General features: G+C 39.2%; 7 protein-coding genes across 9 annotated transcripts; 3 read left to right on the top strand and 4 right to left on the bottom strand.

Annotated features, from left to right (window-relative positions):
- Positions 1–741: 741 nt before the first annotated feature.
- LOC117784944 (DNA methyltransferase 1-associated protein 1) lies at positions 742–2,646 on the bottom strand. The gene is made up of 4 exons (XM_034622802.1): positions 2,465–2,646; positions 2,021–2,410; positions 1,376–1,965; positions 742–1,306 (listed from the first exon to the last, which is right to left on the bottom strand). Exons 1-4 carry the CDS (start codon positions 2,563–2,565, stop codon positions 1,086–1,088), a joined length of 1,302 nt encoding a protein of 433 aa, XP_034478693.1. The 5' UTR covers positions 2,566–2,646; the 3' UTR covers positions 742–1,085.
- Positions 2,647–2,961: 315 nt separating this feature from the next.
- On the top strand, positions 2,962–3,450 carry LOC117783436 (DNA-directed RNA polymerase III subunit RPC10). Its single transcript, XM_034620840.1, has 2 exons — positions 2,962–3,155; positions 3,240–3,450. Exons 1-2 carry the CDS (start codon positions 3,015–3,017, stop codon positions 3,423–3,425), a joined length of 327 nt encoding a protein of 108 aa, XP_034476731.1. The 5' UTR covers positions 2,962–3,014; the 3' UTR covers positions 3,426–3,450.
- Positions 3,439–4,270, top strand: LOC117783435 (yrdC domain-containing protein, mitochondrial). The gene has a single exon (XM_034620839.1). The coding sequence runs from the start codon at positions 3,466–3,468 to the stop codon at positions 4,198–4,200; it is 735 nt and encodes a 244-aa protein (XP_034476730.1). The 5' UTR covers positions 3,439–3,465; the 3' UTR covers positions 4,201–4,270.
- A 636-nt stretch (positions 4,271–4,906) lies between these two features.
- Positions 4,907–5,984, bottom strand: LOC117783660 (mitochondrial inner membrane protease subunit 2). 2 transcript variants are annotated; one of them, XM_034621174.1, is made up of 3 exons: positions 5,868–5,984; positions 5,607–5,795; positions 4,907–5,549 (listed from the first exon to the last, which is right to left on the bottom strand). In XM_034621174.1, exons 2-3 carry the CDS (start codon positions 5,698–5,700, stop codon positions 5,134–5,136), a joined length of 510 nt encoding a protein of 169 aa, XP_034477065.1. In that variant the 5' UTR covers positions 5,701–5,795; positions 5,868–5,984; the 3' UTR covers positions 4,907–5,133. The 2 variants fall into 2 exon arrangements, with proteins under 2 accessions (XP_034477065.1, XP_034477066.1); XM_034621175.1 differs by lacking the exon at positions 5,868–5,984 and having other exon boundaries at positions 5,607–5,844.
- Positions 5,985–6,366: 382 nt separating this feature from the next.
- LOC117783343 (transcription factor MafG) lies at positions 6,367–7,120 on the bottom strand. The gene is made up of 2 exons (XM_034620720.1): positions 6,980–7,120; positions 6,367–6,902 (listed from the first exon to the last, which is right to left on the bottom strand). Exons 1-2 carry the CDS (start codon positions 7,010–7,012, stop codon positions 6,537–6,539), a joined length of 399 nt encoding a protein of 132 aa, XP_034476611.1. The 5' UTR covers positions 7,013–7,120; the 3' UTR covers positions 6,367–6,536.
- Positions 7,121–7,216: 96 nt separating this feature from the next.
- On the top strand, positions 7,217–16,359 carry LOC117784069 (protein rigor mortis). 2 transcript variants are annotated; one of them, XM_034621672.1, is made up of 9 exons: positions 7,217–8,866; positions 9,408–9,717; positions 9,792–9,954; positions 10,028–10,178; positions 13,145–13,986; positions 14,059–14,224; positions 15,078–15,228; positions 15,295–15,552; positions 15,694–16,359. In XM_034621672.1, the coding sequence occupies exons 1-9, from the start codon at positions 7,339–7,341 to the stop codon at positions 15,878–15,880; spliced, it is 3,756 nt and encodes a 1,251-aa protein (XP_034477563.1). In that variant the 5' UTR covers positions 7,217–7,338; the 3' UTR covers positions 15,881–16,359. The 2 variants fall into 2 exon arrangements, with proteins under 2 accessions (XP_034477563.1, XP_034477564.1); XM_034621673.1 differs by having other exon boundaries at positions 10,028–10,219; positions 13,165–13,986.
- On the bottom strand, positions 10,109–12,651 carry LOC117784070 (cilia- and flagella-associated protein 206). The gene is made up of 3 exons (XM_034621674.1): positions 11,924–12,651; positions 11,463–11,812; positions 10,109–10,945 (listed from the first exon to the last, which is right to left on the bottom strand). Exons 1-3 carry the CDS (start codon positions 12,564–12,566, stop codon positions 10,202–10,204), a joined length of 1,737 nt encoding a protein of 578 aa, XP_034477565.1. The 5' UTR covers positions 12,567–12,651; the 3' UTR covers positions 10,109–10,201.
- Positions 16,360–16,503: the final 144 nt, after the last annotated feature.

Genomic DNA, 16,503 nt, shown 5'->3' with positions numbered 1-16,503 from the left:
AAGATCGTTGGAAAATAAATAAATCACAGCAAGAAAAAGTTCTCACACTCGCGGCAATTGCATGTTGGCCATGTTTTGACCGGTGGCTGTTTGATTTTCACATATGATGTCTGCCGCAACAAACAATTTTCCTCGTCTCATAGACAGTCATGGACAAAAGTATTGGCAGTTGTGCTGTTGCTGGAAATATGTAGGTAACACAGTCATGAATGAACTAATATAAAAACAAATACCGTCAAGTTATCGTAAATATGTTTTTAAGTTCATAAATAATGAAATGCAAAGTAAATTTCCCCGGCAAATAAAAAAAAAAAAATAATGTGTTTTAGTTTCTGTTGATACTATATTATATTTTGGTATGTGCATTACATTTTTATAAAGTCTCAATTTTTAAGAATTGAATTTTTATAAGGGCATTGCCTTTTTTACTTTTATTAAAAAAAAAATATATATTACTATTAAATAATTACTTTAATTTTATTTTATTCTTTATATATATATTTTTTTTTAATGCAAAAGTTAATCTGTGGTGGTTTCTAAATAATAATTGAAATTTAATTATTTAAAATTAGTCAACTTAGTTCAAAAATTAACACATAAAATTTATTTGTATGATAATAAGTGAAAAATAAAATACCCCATTCAAAATTAAATCATATTTAAGATTTTCCCATTCAACACAGTAACTTTTTTAGTATTTTCTTTATTAAAATTTTGCAATCCCTGAAGAACAGCTATCAATTAAAAGAGAATTATGAATTTAATTGATAATACAGTCAGCAATTCAGTTCAAATTGGCCATAAATCGAGAGATTTTTAAACTGGCAATACTTTTTAACATGACTGTATATCCATTTTTTTTATTTATTATTATTCCGTTTATTCTTGAGGCGTGCTAACAGCTAACTAGACTGGGAGTAGCGCACATCTACAAATATGGAGAGTGGAATACAGAAAACGGGTTACGCATAGACTATTGTTGTTGTTGTTGTTGCTGCTGTTGTTATTGTTACAATGATTAGTACGCCGTGCGTATTGTGTTGTGGATTTCATGGAAACGCAATGTGTTCGCTGTATTAACTGCATTAAGTTGCGTTATTCTCCAGCGTCTCTGTCTTGATGGGCACCAATGAGGGCGGTATGTTAAGCGTCTTGCCCGGACAAGCGGCCTCATACTGATGCTTCAGGCTCTCCATCTCGTAGATGCATGTGGACAACGCAGTACGCAGTTCGCAGAGCAACACCATATCCGAACGTAGCTCATTAAAGGATGTGCAAATGTCCTCTGTAGGCGGCGGCGCTGGATCTAAGAGAGAAGTAATCAATTTGCCATTAAAATTATGCTTTTATTGAACGAAATGTCTGTTTTACTTACCAACTTTGAGCTCCTGTATGGCCTGCTCCAGCGCTTTCACCTTGCGTTGTCCTATATTCGCTGGCAATTTCATTTTTTGCGAGCGCAACGAAACTCCAGAGCCACGAAGATCAGCAAACTTGATGCCGCTGCTGCCTATTTCAATGGCATTCACCACAGAGTCCACCTTGGAGGGACGCGGCTGATGATGCACCTTCTTTTTATGCAGTTTCTTTTCGTATTTGCGTGTGCTCGGCGTATTTGCAGTGTGCTCGTTTTGTTGATCCGCCTGAGAGATTAGTTTCTGTAGATCTTGCGTCTTGCGTTCACGCTCCTTTTTGCGTGCCTCAATCTTTTTCATTTCATTTATTAGCATTTGCTCCTCCTCCACTTGCTGTGTGGTGCGCTTGAAAAGCTTCTCCAGCTGCTCCTTGCGTCGACGCTCGTGTTCTGCGTCGTAGACAAAGGTTTTCTTCTCATTTGACTGATTCTTGGCCTTGGCAAGCAATGCAATCACTTCATAGTAACGTTCCTTGAGCTCTTCCACGGATTTGGTGCCATGTTGTTGGCGATTCCAGCGATCCGCCATGACAATGAAGCGCAGATCGAAGCTGTTAAGTTAAAAATTAATTTAAGAGCAGTTCATCTACATGTTTACAAGCTCACCGTCTGGCTAGATCAAATAAATGATCTGTTTGCACCTTGCTCCAGTTTTGTATATTATTGCGCAGATGTGCATTGTACTCTGTCATTGTGTAGCTGGGTATCTCCAGTTGTTTATTGAACTTGGCAAATGGATAGTCCGTGGAATCATCGCTGACACGCTTCCAATGATGAAATACGGCGGCATCGTTGCGCGCCGGATTTGAAAACGGCGCCCATTCCCATTTGCGCACCTTTTTCATGCCCAGCCGAGCCTTGTTCTGTTTGTAGCCAGCACCGATGCCCAGTGCCGTGTCCGTTGGTAGCAATGGTGGTGCATCCTTCTTGTCTGTGTAAAGCAGCGCGAAAACCTCGCGATGCATTCCCTCAGGACGCCTTGAGGCATGTTTTGTGCTGCAAGCAAACACATTGTTATTGTATGTGCGTGTGTGTTTTGGTTTTGCTTACCGCTCGAAATTGCGCTTCTTTGTGGCGAGGAACGAGTCCCTAGTAACTTCTGGCGTATTTGCACGCTCAATGTCCAAAATATCACGCACATCAGCCGACATAATGCTTAAGTTTTACAATAAAACAAATAAAATGCGAATTAAGAATGAATTGTGTACTTTTTGCTTCAAGTGTTGGCTAACGTAGCGTCAAAAATGGTGGTGGCATGTCGATAGCACGTGAAAGAATAGGCGCTAACTTCTGTTATGTTAAAGTCGAGAACTGTTAACTGGCTTTCGATAGCAGTGTAAAAAGCGGGGCTCACTTCTGTTATGATAAAAGTCGAAACTGTCCATCACTCTGTTATAAAAGCGGTAGTTAATTCGCTATGTTAAAATATGTGTCTGTTCATTGACATCGCTCTGTAAAATAAGCAGGGGTCACTTCTGTTATGTTAAAGACGTGCCTGTTAAGTGTGGTGGCAAGCCGACTACTCTGTATGCTATATCGAAACTGTTAAGTGGGAGAGCGCCATTCTGTTAAGTGACGACAAACGTGCTCGCATTTCGCGATGTTGTTTTTCTGTCCGTCTTGCGGCAATATATTAATTATAGAAGAGGACACCTCCAGCCACAGATTCACGTGCAACACCTGCCCGTATATATCCAAAATCAATCGCAAGATATCAACCAAAACCTACCCACGTCTTAAGGTAAGTTTCGCACACACACAATCACACAAAAGTGATGCAATTTTGAATGTTGTTGACGTTTTGCTTTGTTCTGCTTCTTTGCAGGAAGTTGATCACGTTTTGGGCGGCATTGCAGCCTGGGAGAACGTGGACTCCACGGACGCCGAGTGTCCGGCGTGCTCACACAAGCGCGCGTACTTTATGCAAATTCAAACGCGCTCAGCGGATGAACCGATGACCACATTCTACAAGTGCTGCAATCATCAGTGTGGTCACAACTGGCGGGATTAGGATTAGAGAGAGAGAGACAGATAGAGAGAGGGAGCGACTAATGCGCTGTTTACAAGCTTTACTCCAAAGACGCCTCCACAGCAGTCGCCGCACAATGCTGCCGGAAGAGAATGTTACTCCCATCTGTCCAGTGGAGTCCCTGGATGCCTTGAAGCTGGCTGAGCAGTGTCTGCAGCTGGGCAAGGTTATTGCACTGCCCACAGATACTGTTTACGGTCTGGCCTGTGATGCCAACAACGAGGAGGCCATCCAGCATATGTACGAGATCAAGGGCCGGGATGAACACAAACCTGTGGCCATTTGTGTCAATAATATTGCTGCGCTGCGTCGCTTTGGTCATGCCAACCACTTGAGTGACGAGCTGCTAACTCGCTTGCTTCCGGGGCCACTGACCATCATCATTGAGCGTACGCCGCAGCTGAGCAATCGCTTTCTCAATCCCAGCACTCGTAAGATTGGCATACGCATTCCGGATTTCAAATTTATACGTGATCTATGCGCCACTTGGCATGAGCAACCGCTGGCCTTGACCAGCGCCAATCGTTCCAGCGCTCCGAGCAGCCTACAAGTCAGCGAGTTCCAATCACTTTGGCCTCAACTGGGCGCCGTCTTCAATGCCGGACGCATTGGACTCACGGAGGAGCGACGTCTGGCCTCCACTGTGATTGACCTGGTCACACCCGGACACTACGAGATTGTCCGCTCCGGAGTGGCACTCAAAGAGACCCTCCAAGTGCTCCATGAATTCGGATATGCCCCCAAAACAAAGATTTAATTAGGACCGTATTTAATAAAATAATTGTTGAATAAAAATTTGCTTATTTTTATAAAAATCACAAGTAAAAACTGTTAAATAAGAATTATTTTTTAATTTTTACTTTATAATAAATTTCTATTCTATTATAAATTTGAGTTTTTATTATTTCAACAATTTACAGCAAATATCTTTAGAACTAGAACAAAACTCTTAATTGTTTTCTTATAAATTGTAATTCTAAGAATTTCTCGTACATTTTTTAAAAATAAGAATTAAATTCCTATATTTACTATGAAGTTCAAAAATAGCTCTATAAGAATCAAAGAGAACTCTTAAATAAATTTTTGTTCAAAAACTTTTCAAACCGTTAAGTTTAATATAAGCTATTTTCCATATATAAAATGATTGAAATTTAAATCTCATTTAAATATTTCTTACTTATGTAATAAATTCAGAAACACAAATAATAATTAAATTCCAATTTCTATTTTAGATATCCATTCACAATTTGTATTATAAGAATTAAAAATAACTTTTTAGTTTTTTAATCAAAAGCTATTTTTGATTTTTATAACAAAAGACTTTTGAATCGTAAAGTTTAAAACAAGCTATTTTCAACATATAAATTAATTGAAATTTAAATGTTTCTTATTTTCATATTGAATTCAGAAATAAGATTTAACAGAATTTGTTGAATATAAAAGTAAGCAGAAATTGTTTTTCAGTTGCGATTTTTGAAATCATATAAATCTATTTGCGATGCCTGATGAAGAGTTAACAAAAAATATACGCTAAAACAAATGTATCTACTTTATATCTTTACAATTTTGAACATGATTTGATGCTTGGTGAACAGCAGCAGGAGGAGATTAATAATAAAATATATATATAGGATTACAGACAGACGTATGTACAATGTGACTACTAAATTAAAAGCAGTCTTCCTCCCAGTTAGTTGTAGTAATTAGCCTTTGCCACCTGAATGGGTCGTCGTCTTCCGGGCAGCTCGTTCTTTAACAATCTCCAACGTTCTGGAGGCCACACAATGGCCACAGCACGGGCGGACATCAGGCCTAAGGCAACGGGACCAAATGTATTGCTATCCAGCGAGTGTCCAGTGTGATCTCCCTCCACCCAGCAGTGTCCGTCGGGCACACGCACAATCTCATGCTTGTAGCCGAGTGTAGAGACCACATCTCCCTGCATGCCGACCACACGTTTGATTATCTTTTGCGCCGGATCCTTGGGTGAGATTAGTGAGATGATATCGCCACGTTCCACGACGCTGTTGTGCAGTCCCCAACGTAGCAGGAACACATAATCCCGCTCCTCGGCCACGGGATTTAGAGCGGGCTGCATGGATGTGCCTGCAATTGTAAGGGAAGTGATGAATGAAGGTGTTTCCAATATAGCGACTGACTTACCGTCGACCCGGGCCACATAGCCGACGCAGTCAAGGAACGTTATGCCCAATGGCAAACCATAAAGCAAGGATTTACCAAAGCGACGAAATGCCATGACGGCATGGCTTTGTGACTGTCTATATGTAGTACTGGCGATGCGGGGGGGGTCTTCAGATTGTTTGCCTCTACTATACACAATATAAAGCACAGCTATCACATGTATAAATAAGAATTAGTTTTTGATATGCTTTGCAAATGAATACATAACATAAATATACATACGCACACAAACAGCTGTTTCCAAACTCTATTTTTTGACATTCACATGCGTGCGCTGTCAGCAGTGTTGCCAAGCATCAGTGTTGACAGTTCAAATAAGCTAGAGTTCAATTAATTTTTTGATAAGGAAAATCAAAAATTGCACCAAATATTTGTGGGTTTATATTGACAGGGAAAGTTCACTTTATTTTATAAGGGCAACTTTAAATTAGTTTCGTTTATAAGCAGCTGATGTATAACAGCGCAGGGTTGCTTTGACATCGATGGATCAAATATATTCTGTTAATAACAGCACCTTAACAGACTGCTCATTTAAAAGTACAGTAGCTTACAGATAATGTGACACACTAAATTTTGAACTGTTGGTTTTATTGCATATTTCCGATATAAAAAATAAAATTAAAATGATTTGCTCAAATCTTCACATTAATTAACAAATCAGCATGAAAGCTATATTCATAATAAGTAAGAGTAATGGGTCATATTAACTGGGAAGCCACTGTTTGGTTGTTCATGTACAAAGTTTTATTAAAATGTAAGTCAAGTGGTTGATAGATAAGAGTATTACAAATCAAATTCCAGCTATTGTACTATGATGACAGGTGTTTTGATTTTGATTTAATTTATTGCGAATGCAACTGGAATGTGATTGGATTTACTTGTGCAGCATTTTCAGCAGCCTTCCAGCTCACTAGGTATGGGTATCTCATTTTGTATGGCAAACTGCAGCAATGCCTTGTACTTGTTCTTCCAATTACCAACATCCAGACGTATTTGTTCATTGTCCTCGTGCATTTGCTCCAGCTCAGTCCATTCATACGATTTCTTCGTCTCCAATTCATCCTTTTGTTCGATGCGTTTAATTCGACAACTGGCTGCATAGCCGCGATTTTTAAGTGTGCGACGCCTTTGCTTCATGCGCACAATTTCCTCCCGGTTGAGACCACGCATTTTCAGTGTACGGTTCAGATCTCGTACGGAAATCGTAACGAGCTCATCGTCCGTAATGTCCGGAATTGGACATGGCGAAAGTGGTGCCTAAAACAAAAACAATGAAAATCGTTGGTGCGACTACTAAGCAATCTGCAGGCTCCATCATGCAGTTGTTTACATACCAAAGACGACTTTCTCTCACGTTTGGAGTCCATAATGCATTAAATATAGTTTTTCAACAATATTAGATCTTTGTATAAATATTTACTATTGAATTGCGTATTTTTTCTGCGTATTTGCTGCAGTTCGCCACAAGGCTGCCACCCTACATTTTTTATCGATCTGGCAACGTTAAAACAAATGGCAGCTTTATCTGCTAGGTGGCAGGGCCTTAAAATAAACATTTTCTACACAGCTGGCAACACTACACGCTGATAAAGGATAAATAGGAAAGGAGAAAGAAATCAGAGCAGATGCAAGTGTCAAATTTGCCAAGAAATTTTTCATTTTATTTGTCAGTTGATTAACAATTTGTAACGCCATGAATTCGAGTGTAATTTATACGAATGTGCCCACGCCGAGTTGCTCGCAAGCACCGATATCGGTTGCAACTCCCGATGGCGGCATTCTTTATACCGGCTTCAAATGCATCAATTACATTGCGGCAGCTGCTGACAAGAAAGTGACGGAGAAGGAGAAGGAAAATGCTGTGGAAGTGAAAACAATGTCAACGCGCATTACAGTGAGCAGTCTCGATGTGAGTCCACTGTGGGCACAGGACAACAAACAATTTGCCATTGTTGCCGAGGATTTGAGTGTGCAAGTTTGGGATTGCGCGGCGGGAGAAGCCATCATGGGACACAAGGCGCATCAACATCAGCGGGAGGCGAGAGATGTGCGCATGTTACCATTGATAAATGTGCTCATGGGTTACATCTGCAATGGCAACATAATCTCAATGGATGCCAGTGATTTGGTTATTTACTGTGTCACCTCCAACACTTATTGCCGTCGTCCCTCGTTTATCTCCCCCAGGAATCATCAGTTGACTGTGCTGCGCTGTTCACCGTACCAGGAGCATCTGTTTGCTTTGGGCACAAGCGCGGGATTTGTTATGGTTTGTGATATGCGTAAAATGTGCATTGTTCACAAGTTTACGTGTCAACAAGCGAGTATTTCTGGACTCGCCTGGCGGGAAATGTCCAATGTTCAGCCAGTTACCACAACTGATCAATGGCGCAGCGAACTGAAGCCAAATCCTCCAGAGAAATCAGCTCAAATGAAGTCAAACTCTTGTGATGACTTCGTGGGTCTGGAGAAACCAACTGAAATGGAGTTTAAGGAGGGGAATTCCTCGAAAACCAAGCCAAACAAAGCTCCTTTATGCAAATCCCAGGCAGCTGACAACGATGACATCTTTGACATCTACAATACGGATCATCTGGAGTGCGAATTTGGTGCTCCAGTCCGTCAGTCAATCAAAAAGTCCAGCAACTATGTGGAGGATTTTGTAGGACTTGAAAAACCCGCAGATAATGTTAAACTGGACTTTATGGAAGCCTGCAAAAGCATGAAGGAGGATTTAAAAGCACTCAATTCCGCAGAGCAAGAGTTACCCAAAGTGGAGGTCACGCTGGAGGATTGTCTGGAGACGGGAATCCAAGGTCCTCGCAGCGATAGCAGCAATCAATCCCAGCGAGCCGGAGAGAAACGGAACAGCACCTCCAGTGAGGGCAGCCTGGAGGTCATACAGTTCAGTTCGTCCAGCGATGATGCCGTCATTGTGGACGGTGAAGCTGCCAAGCCCAAACGTGAAGTACTGCATCACATTTATCATCAGGCCGAGGTGCACGATGCACCCGAGTCCTTGACGCTGTCGAAGCCACCACCAGGTGACAAACTCGCTGTCAAGGCAGCCAGTGTAGATACCTTAAGCATCTGTTCCACGGCATCCACATCCCGGCCGGACATTCTGTTGGTCTCTCTCAACGATAACGATGTCATCATGATCTTTAACACGCTGACGGGCGCACAGTGTGGCAAGACGTACAACAAAGGCAATGCAACAGGTACAGTGAAAGATCGCTTAAACAAACTATTATTATACTAAAATTTCAAAAAAATAAGAAAAAAAAAAAAAAATTATAAACAACTAACAATTTTGTTATTAGAAGAGAAAAATCAGGACACAATTATGAAAAATCTAACTGCCAAAAAATATATTAAAAAAATCTAGAATTTGATAAATCCGATAAATACAATAAGAAATTTAAAAGTAAAATTCATATTAAATATTATTATATAAAAACAATTATAAAAGCCAGACATACTATAATATATTTTATTATTATTAAAACAGAATTGAAAAATTTATTGACTTCAATTTCTGTGGCATCCCTGAATAACATTCTGATATTTTCTAATATTAATATAGTTTTTTTTTTACTTTTGTAATCCAAAAACTTTTTCTTTTTTGAATTTTTGAATTTGATTTCTGTAAATGAAATGTTAGTTCGGTTTGCTTTTGTTTTTGTAATTCATAGAAAATATTCGTAGTTTTTATTAGATGTTGCTGACAATTTTTTGACTCTAATTTATTATCTTTCACAGGCAGATCCAAAGATGTTCATTGGCTAAATGATAATACTGTTGTGTGCTTGAGTCGGCAACAACTCGTCTATTGGTCCGTGGACTTTGATCCGAAGACGCGTCGTTATAAGCTGCAAAAGAGTCTAGGATATAAGAACACGCCACAGGACATTGTTACATTCGCACCAAGTGCTGACAATAAACTCTGGCTGTGCATGAGGAATCGTCGTGTTGGCACCTTAGATTCCAAGACTGGACAACTAACTGCTATATACGGTTGTCTGTCCTTTGGCATACGTGCTATTGCCGAGTGTCCGGACGATATGAACAAGTAAGTGGACTCTTATACCCTCCTTATTTAACTTTAAAATTTAATCCTAAAATAAATTTGAACTGTCTCCAAAGGATTGCCCTGGGCTGTTCGGATAAACGCTTGGCTATATTCGACATATCGCAGCTGTCGGCACATTTCATTCCCATTGAAGTAGTGCACGTGAATAGTTCAATTTACACTTTAGCCTGGAGTCCGGATTGTTTGCAGCTCGCCTTTGGCTGCTACGATGGCATGGTAAGTGTTATTTAACTGAGATTTGCATTTATTTGAGAACTAAACTAAATAAATATTTATTTACTAACTACAGGTGGGCATTCTTGACGTGGAGAGCATGAGAGTGAGAACAACATTTCGGCATGTTTACAAGAAGGAAGTGTATTCGTTGATGTGGCAGGATAAATACATTTATTTCATTGCCAATCATTTGCTGGGCGTCTACAATGTGCAGTCGAAGAAAGGCAAGTCTACCAAAGGATTCAGCTCACATATGTTGACGTGTATTGTAGGCCTGATTCTGTGCATTACGTTGGCCATAACTGACCTTGGTTTGAGCGTCTCGAGTTTGACACTTGCGTATCTGGGCCAAATGAATTGTCTCACGATGATAATCCCAAGCATTCCATGTCACATTTATCCAATTGGCAGGCGATAAATCATTTTCAATTACCAATTCCGTTTGCCCTTGAAAATCCAGTTTCTTTGGCGGCTCCACAACTGTCGACTGCATTTCCTTGGCAATCAGTTTGTCATCCAATTTGAGCAGCAGACAAAGATTGGCGCTATTAAAAATAGCCTGTCTAAAGGCGCTTATAAAACGTTCAAACCACAATTCACCAATGCGTGCATAAGTCTGATCCTGAAAGCCAAATTTGATGTCCAGATTCATGCAGAGATTGCGCAACACCTTTGCCGGCAACAACAGACCATTTGTCACCGCCAATGTGAGGCCACAAAACTCCTTGATATCCGCTTCGGCGAGACTGCAAAAATTCGCATCCGTATGGAATTCATTCAAGGCTGACATGCGATCCGCATAGCTGCGTTGATGTGGCACCTTGCGACGTTGTGACATCACCTGAATCTCGGCAATGATCTCGTCCACACGATGCTCCATTGATTGTGGCACCTGCAGCTCCAGCTGCTCACGCAGCTTGTTCAGCTCCACAATGTGATTGAAGTAATGATTTAAATTGCTCCACACCTTGGAAAGGTACACAAAGTGCGGCTGCAAAATTTCATTAATTTAGTTAGCGCAGAGATGGAAAAAAAAAATTTAGCACAACCAGCATTAAGAATATAAATAGGAAAAGTCCAAATATACTGTATTTGATGGGTTCTTTTGGAAAATGATCGCAAAAGTAATCCTAGCTCCTATTGTTGATCCAAAAATTTTGAATAATATTTTATTATCAATTTTTAGATAGAAATTGCATAATATTCAATATAAATATTTAGCTAGAAATCATTTTTCAACTATAGAAAATTAAAGTTGTAGGCAAATATCTTCCGATTTAATTTAAATGCACGGTTCAAAATAGAAAATTATTTACAAAATATTGAATATCATTACGTTGTCGCATTGTGATTTTTTTAAATTCACTTGATCACTGATCATGATACCAATTGATTTAACTTACTTTATGGTATTCTTTTAATTAATTATTTGAAATTTTGTTCATAAATTATTATTATAATTTTAAGAACTTTCACTTTCGATCATGATTTTGATCATAAATACTTACAAAGATCAGTTCCGAGTCGATGGCAGTGCGCATGGCGAGCGTATCGTTGATTTTGGCCACCACACAGTCGTAGCGATCCTTCTCCACGCCCACCAGATACGAGGTATGCTCATAGCTTTGCTTCAATGCGGTCAGACAACGTCGCAGCATTATGAATGTGATTGTGAACTGATTAATCCGCTGCAGTTGCTCGAGGGGCACTCGATAATAGAGCATTGTCTCCTCGTTGTTGAGTTTTAGTTGCTCGCTGATTGCTGTCTGGCAATTGCCACTCAATATCTTTAGTTGCTCCAGAATCTTATCAAAGGCAGCCGATGTATTCTGCTGGGCCATCTCAAGATCGCTGATCACTAGGAGAAGAAATAATTTCTTTTATAATTTAACATACATTTCAGTATTTTTTATAATCCACAATTTTTATTTGAATGGTAATCAAGTTGCAGTTAAGATTGTAAACTTACCGAAACGCACATTTTCGCGATCTCCATCGGGTCCGTCGTTGTTGTAGATGACAATTCCCGCCACGGTGGCCGCCAGTCTTTGCAGATATTCCTGGCGATGATACTTCTTCTTGAGCACATAGTTTTGCAGATCACTGCGTCCGATCACACTATTCAAGGCCTGTGCCGTCAGCTTGAGCAGCACGTGATTCTTGGGACAACCCAGATGATAACTGGCCACAATAAAGACCTGCATCTTGGCAAACAATTGATCCAGTTGCAGTTTACTGCAAGTCTCCGGGTAGCGTAAAATATCATCTATAAGCAGTCTGAGTTCCTGTTGGAACTGCTGCTCGTACTTCTCCTGCACATAGGATAATTGTATGCCATGTCCGTGTTTCATTATCCACGACATGCGCAAATTGGCCATCGTTGTATCGTTGGGATTTGAATAGCTTGACAGAATGCCTTCGATAAAAACATGCACCTTACACTTGCTGGGATCCTCGAGATCCGTCTTCAACAGTCCAAGTCGCATGTCCCGCACCAAAAGATGCACCATAAACTTGATAAATTTCTCATCCACCTCAATGTCACGTTCTTTTAGCCTTTTTATGATTCGTTGGGCAAGCTCATTTAATGTCTTTTGATGTGGATGCGACATTTTGTTGTTTGCAATAAAATCTACCGTCAATTTAAATCGTCTTCTGTTTGCTTATAAAAAATAAACTGTTCAATTCAACACAATTTATTTGCTTTTACTGTGTTTTTTACGTTGCTTGTTATTTTGTTGCCCCTGGTTACAAATAGAAGTTTTCTATGTCTTCTAGATTTTTAATTCATATAAATAACTGGAAAAATCACTGGATTTGAACAGTTCTGTTAATTTTAATGCAGAATTAAAGTAAAAGCTAAATAATGATAAATGGACCGCATGGAAATCGGTTGAGTTTTGGCAAATTTATGACAGTTTCAAATTTTCAAAAATCTATATATTTATAACTTTTCTAACTCGCAGTAGTTTATTAAAAATTATAAGATTTAAATGTGCTTCATATTATTTTTTATTTATTGATTCAATTTTTTTTTGTTTCTTAAATATTTCGTGAAAGTTAAGCTTAAAAAGACAACTTAAAATTTAAAACAACACTATAAATTAAGGTTTTAAATTAATAAGAATTATGTACTTATTTTAACTAATTAGTTAATTCTATATTGTCTATTTTTATATACATTCTACAGATGCGATTTATTTTCCCCACATTGAGCGTGCAAGTAGCTTGTGCTTATACGAGAACTTCCTCATTGTCGGCACGGATGATGGCTTCCTGCAGCTGTACGAACGTAATCCTGGCCAGCAAGAGTTGACCTACACATCGTGTGTGCGTCAGACGTCGCTGTTGTCACGCTATGTGACGGATATTGTCTTTAATCCTCTCAAGCGGCATCAGTTTGCTGTTGTGGGTCATGACAAGCAGCTGCAAATAATGGAATTTCAACCGGAACAACGTGGATGGACCAAGTTGGTGACTTTAATGGCCAGTGATGCAAAGGCATCGATAGCATCGGTCAAATGGAGCAATCTCCAATCGCATTTGTTGCTCAGCTTTCACATTGAGGGCAAGGTGTGTCTGTGGAACATCCAGGAACCGGAGAAGCCCCCCTTGACCATCAGCTATCACTGTCCCATGTGGTGTGGCATGTTTCTGCCCTCCAATGAGAACATTATCATGTGCTGCGGCAAAGCGGTATCCCTGGAACAGATCAGCATTAAGGAGGCATTGTCCAAAGGCGACAAGCACATCAGTTCCAAGTCTGATGCATTGCTCAATGTGAAATGGGCCAACAAATCCTTGACCCAACCCATTGGAGGTGCATTAAATGCAGCTCAGAAGAAGCGACAACGTCGTGACAGACGCAAAGTCGAAGCACAACCTCCGACTGCTTCTCCAGAGCAGACGAAGAACACTGAGGAACAGCCACCAATTGAGAAGATGCTGGATGCACTTACTCTGGACACCAAGAAAGCAACTCCCCTTGAGTGCAGCAAGTGCAAGGAGCTCAAACCGGATAACTTCTTGGGCGTAAGCTTCAATTTAAACAAAGATTTAAATTTAATTTGCTGACTATGATCTCTAATCTCTTATTCCCTTTAGCATAGCCGCAGTTGCCTCTGCCTTACCCAAAAGGAGCTCAACAAGCACGCGCTGGAAAAACTGGCCATTGTGCTCACCGAGGATGCAGCCAAAATAGACAAGGACGTGCTCATGTCCAAGCTCTTTAGCACCAAAGTCATGGCCAAGGACTTGATTGCCACCGAATGTAAGTTTAACAAATGTCATTTTGATCATGGATTGGCCTCTAAATTGATTCTGCATTTATATTTTCGATCCTAAGCCATCTATCATCCAATTTTTCATACCCCTTGACATTTTTTCAAAAACTTTGATCTCTCATAACTTCATAAAAAATTGACCGATTTTCAAGCGGAATGTCATTTTGATCATGATTTGGCCTCTAAATTGATTCTGCATTTAAATTATTATCATCCAGAAAATTTAGTATTTTTTCGATCCTAAGCCATCTATCATCCAATTTTTCATACTTAGCCCTTGACATTTTTTCAAAAACTTTGATCTCTCATAACTGCATTGATATTTTTTCGATCCTAAGCCATTTATCATCCAATTTTCCATACTTTTCCTTGACATTTTTTCAAAAACTTTGATCTCTCATAACTTCATCAAAAATTGACCGATTTTCAAGCGGAATGTCATTTTGATCATGATTTGGCCTCTAAATTGATTCTGCATTTAAATTTTTCGCAACTAAAAAATTTGATATTTTTTCGATCCCAAGCCATTTATCATCCAATTTTCCATACTTACTTAATCAATTTACCACTTGACATTTTTTCAAAAACTTTGATCTCTCATAACTTTATCAAATTCTAACCGATTTTCAAGTGGAATGTCATTTTGATCATATTTTATACATATGGAAATTTAATTTATTTTTCACTCTTTCCCTTGACATTTTTCCATAAATTCCCATTATTGTTAAATTAATATTATAGCGTTTCTTTTTTCCACTTCCTTCAGCTATTTTTGTGTTTGTCGCTGTAATTCTCACTAATTCGAATGCACATAAATCTCATTAATTTTCCAAATTTCAGTAACAAATCTGAAGCATTCCAACAACAAGGACATTGCCCCACTGTGTCTGTCTGTTGCCACATTTAAAGTGCACGACGAGCTGAAACAACATATCGAAAACAAAACGCTCACCGAATGGCACATCTCTTTAGCGCCCACTGTCTCCTATGTGTAAGTCAAGATGAAGCAAGTGTTTGTAACTGCCCTCGCTAAATTGTGTCTCTTATCTGTTTGCAGTTTTTGGCAGAAATGCTGCAAGGCCTATGCCTCGCAAATGGAGGAGCAGGGTTTTATTCTACATGCTGCCACATATCTCTCAGCGATTGATATGCAAACGGATGCCATCAATTTGCTGCTTAAACATGAATACTTCAGGGAGGCATTGGCCAATGCCAGGATCCATCTGCCAGCCACGGATCCCATGATCAAAATCATTATCAACAAATGGCTGGAACAACTCGAGAAAACTGGAAACTTTGCTGCAGCCGCTTTGATGTGAGTGCGCTCGAAATCAGAGCTGAAAATAGGGATTAAATTTTGTTTAAAATCAACTCTCAATGTAGTGAAAAATAATTCTTTTAATTTAATGAATTTATTTAAGTTCTTCGACTAATCTTCTAAAATAATCTTTTCTAGCTGCGTGCTGGATAATGAGATGCTGCGCGGCCTTACGTATTTGCGCAAATTCCGCAATTGCACGCCGGAAATAGCCGATCTCATGGAGCAGATCAAGCGCATTGGACAACTGGGTTCGCTGTTCGATGATGGTTGCCTGGACAGAGCAGAGAATGGTTCAGCCGCAAAGGAATTCGAAAACGAGTAACCGCCAATTGTCCAAAAGAAAACCCTTTTCCCATGGCCAAACAACCAACGGGCTGTACTTAGTTTTAGTTTAGATATAATCACAAACAAAATGAGCTTCTTAAGTTGTTTTTATGAGAAAACTTGTATCAATTAATAATTAATAGATGTGATTTAAGCCAGGCAGCTAACCCAAAACATTGTTAACAATACAAAAGTAAAAGAAGTAACATTTAATGATTTAATGTGTCACTTAACTTGAAAACAGACAAAAGTTGCTTAAGCTCAACATATTGTTTGATGCACAATAATTTATGATTTCAAATTAATTTTAATACCGTTTCAACTTTCGATTTAAAAATTGATGAAAAAAAAACAAAAACGTTACAAGAATTTATACGAGTTACAATACAAATAAATGTCCAAGGCAAGATTTTTAGTTAGTAAAGATGCGTAGAAAGCAAATAAAAGATACATAATGAAGAAGAACAAGAAACCACATTTGAACATATATTTTTTTTAATTAGAACAACCTTTATTTACAGACGCGGCCAAGAAACAAATGTGTTACCGTTAGGCAGCTTGAAGTGAGTATTGTTTTGGTTTTTCCTTTGACGTACAATGGTGATTTTTATCGTTTTAGCT

This window comes from Drosophila innubila (assembly GCF_004354385.1).
Source record: "Drosophila innubila isolate TH190305 chromosome 2R unlocalized genomic scaffold, UK_Dinn_1.0 1_C_2R, whole genome shotgun sequence".
Classification (NCBI taxonomy): Eukaryota; Metazoa; Arthropoda; class Insecta; order Diptera; family Drosophilidae; genus Drosophila; species Drosophila innubila.
The sequence above is the reverse complement of the archived record's forward strand: the minus strand, read 5'-3'. Positions and strand labels throughout refer to the sequence as shown.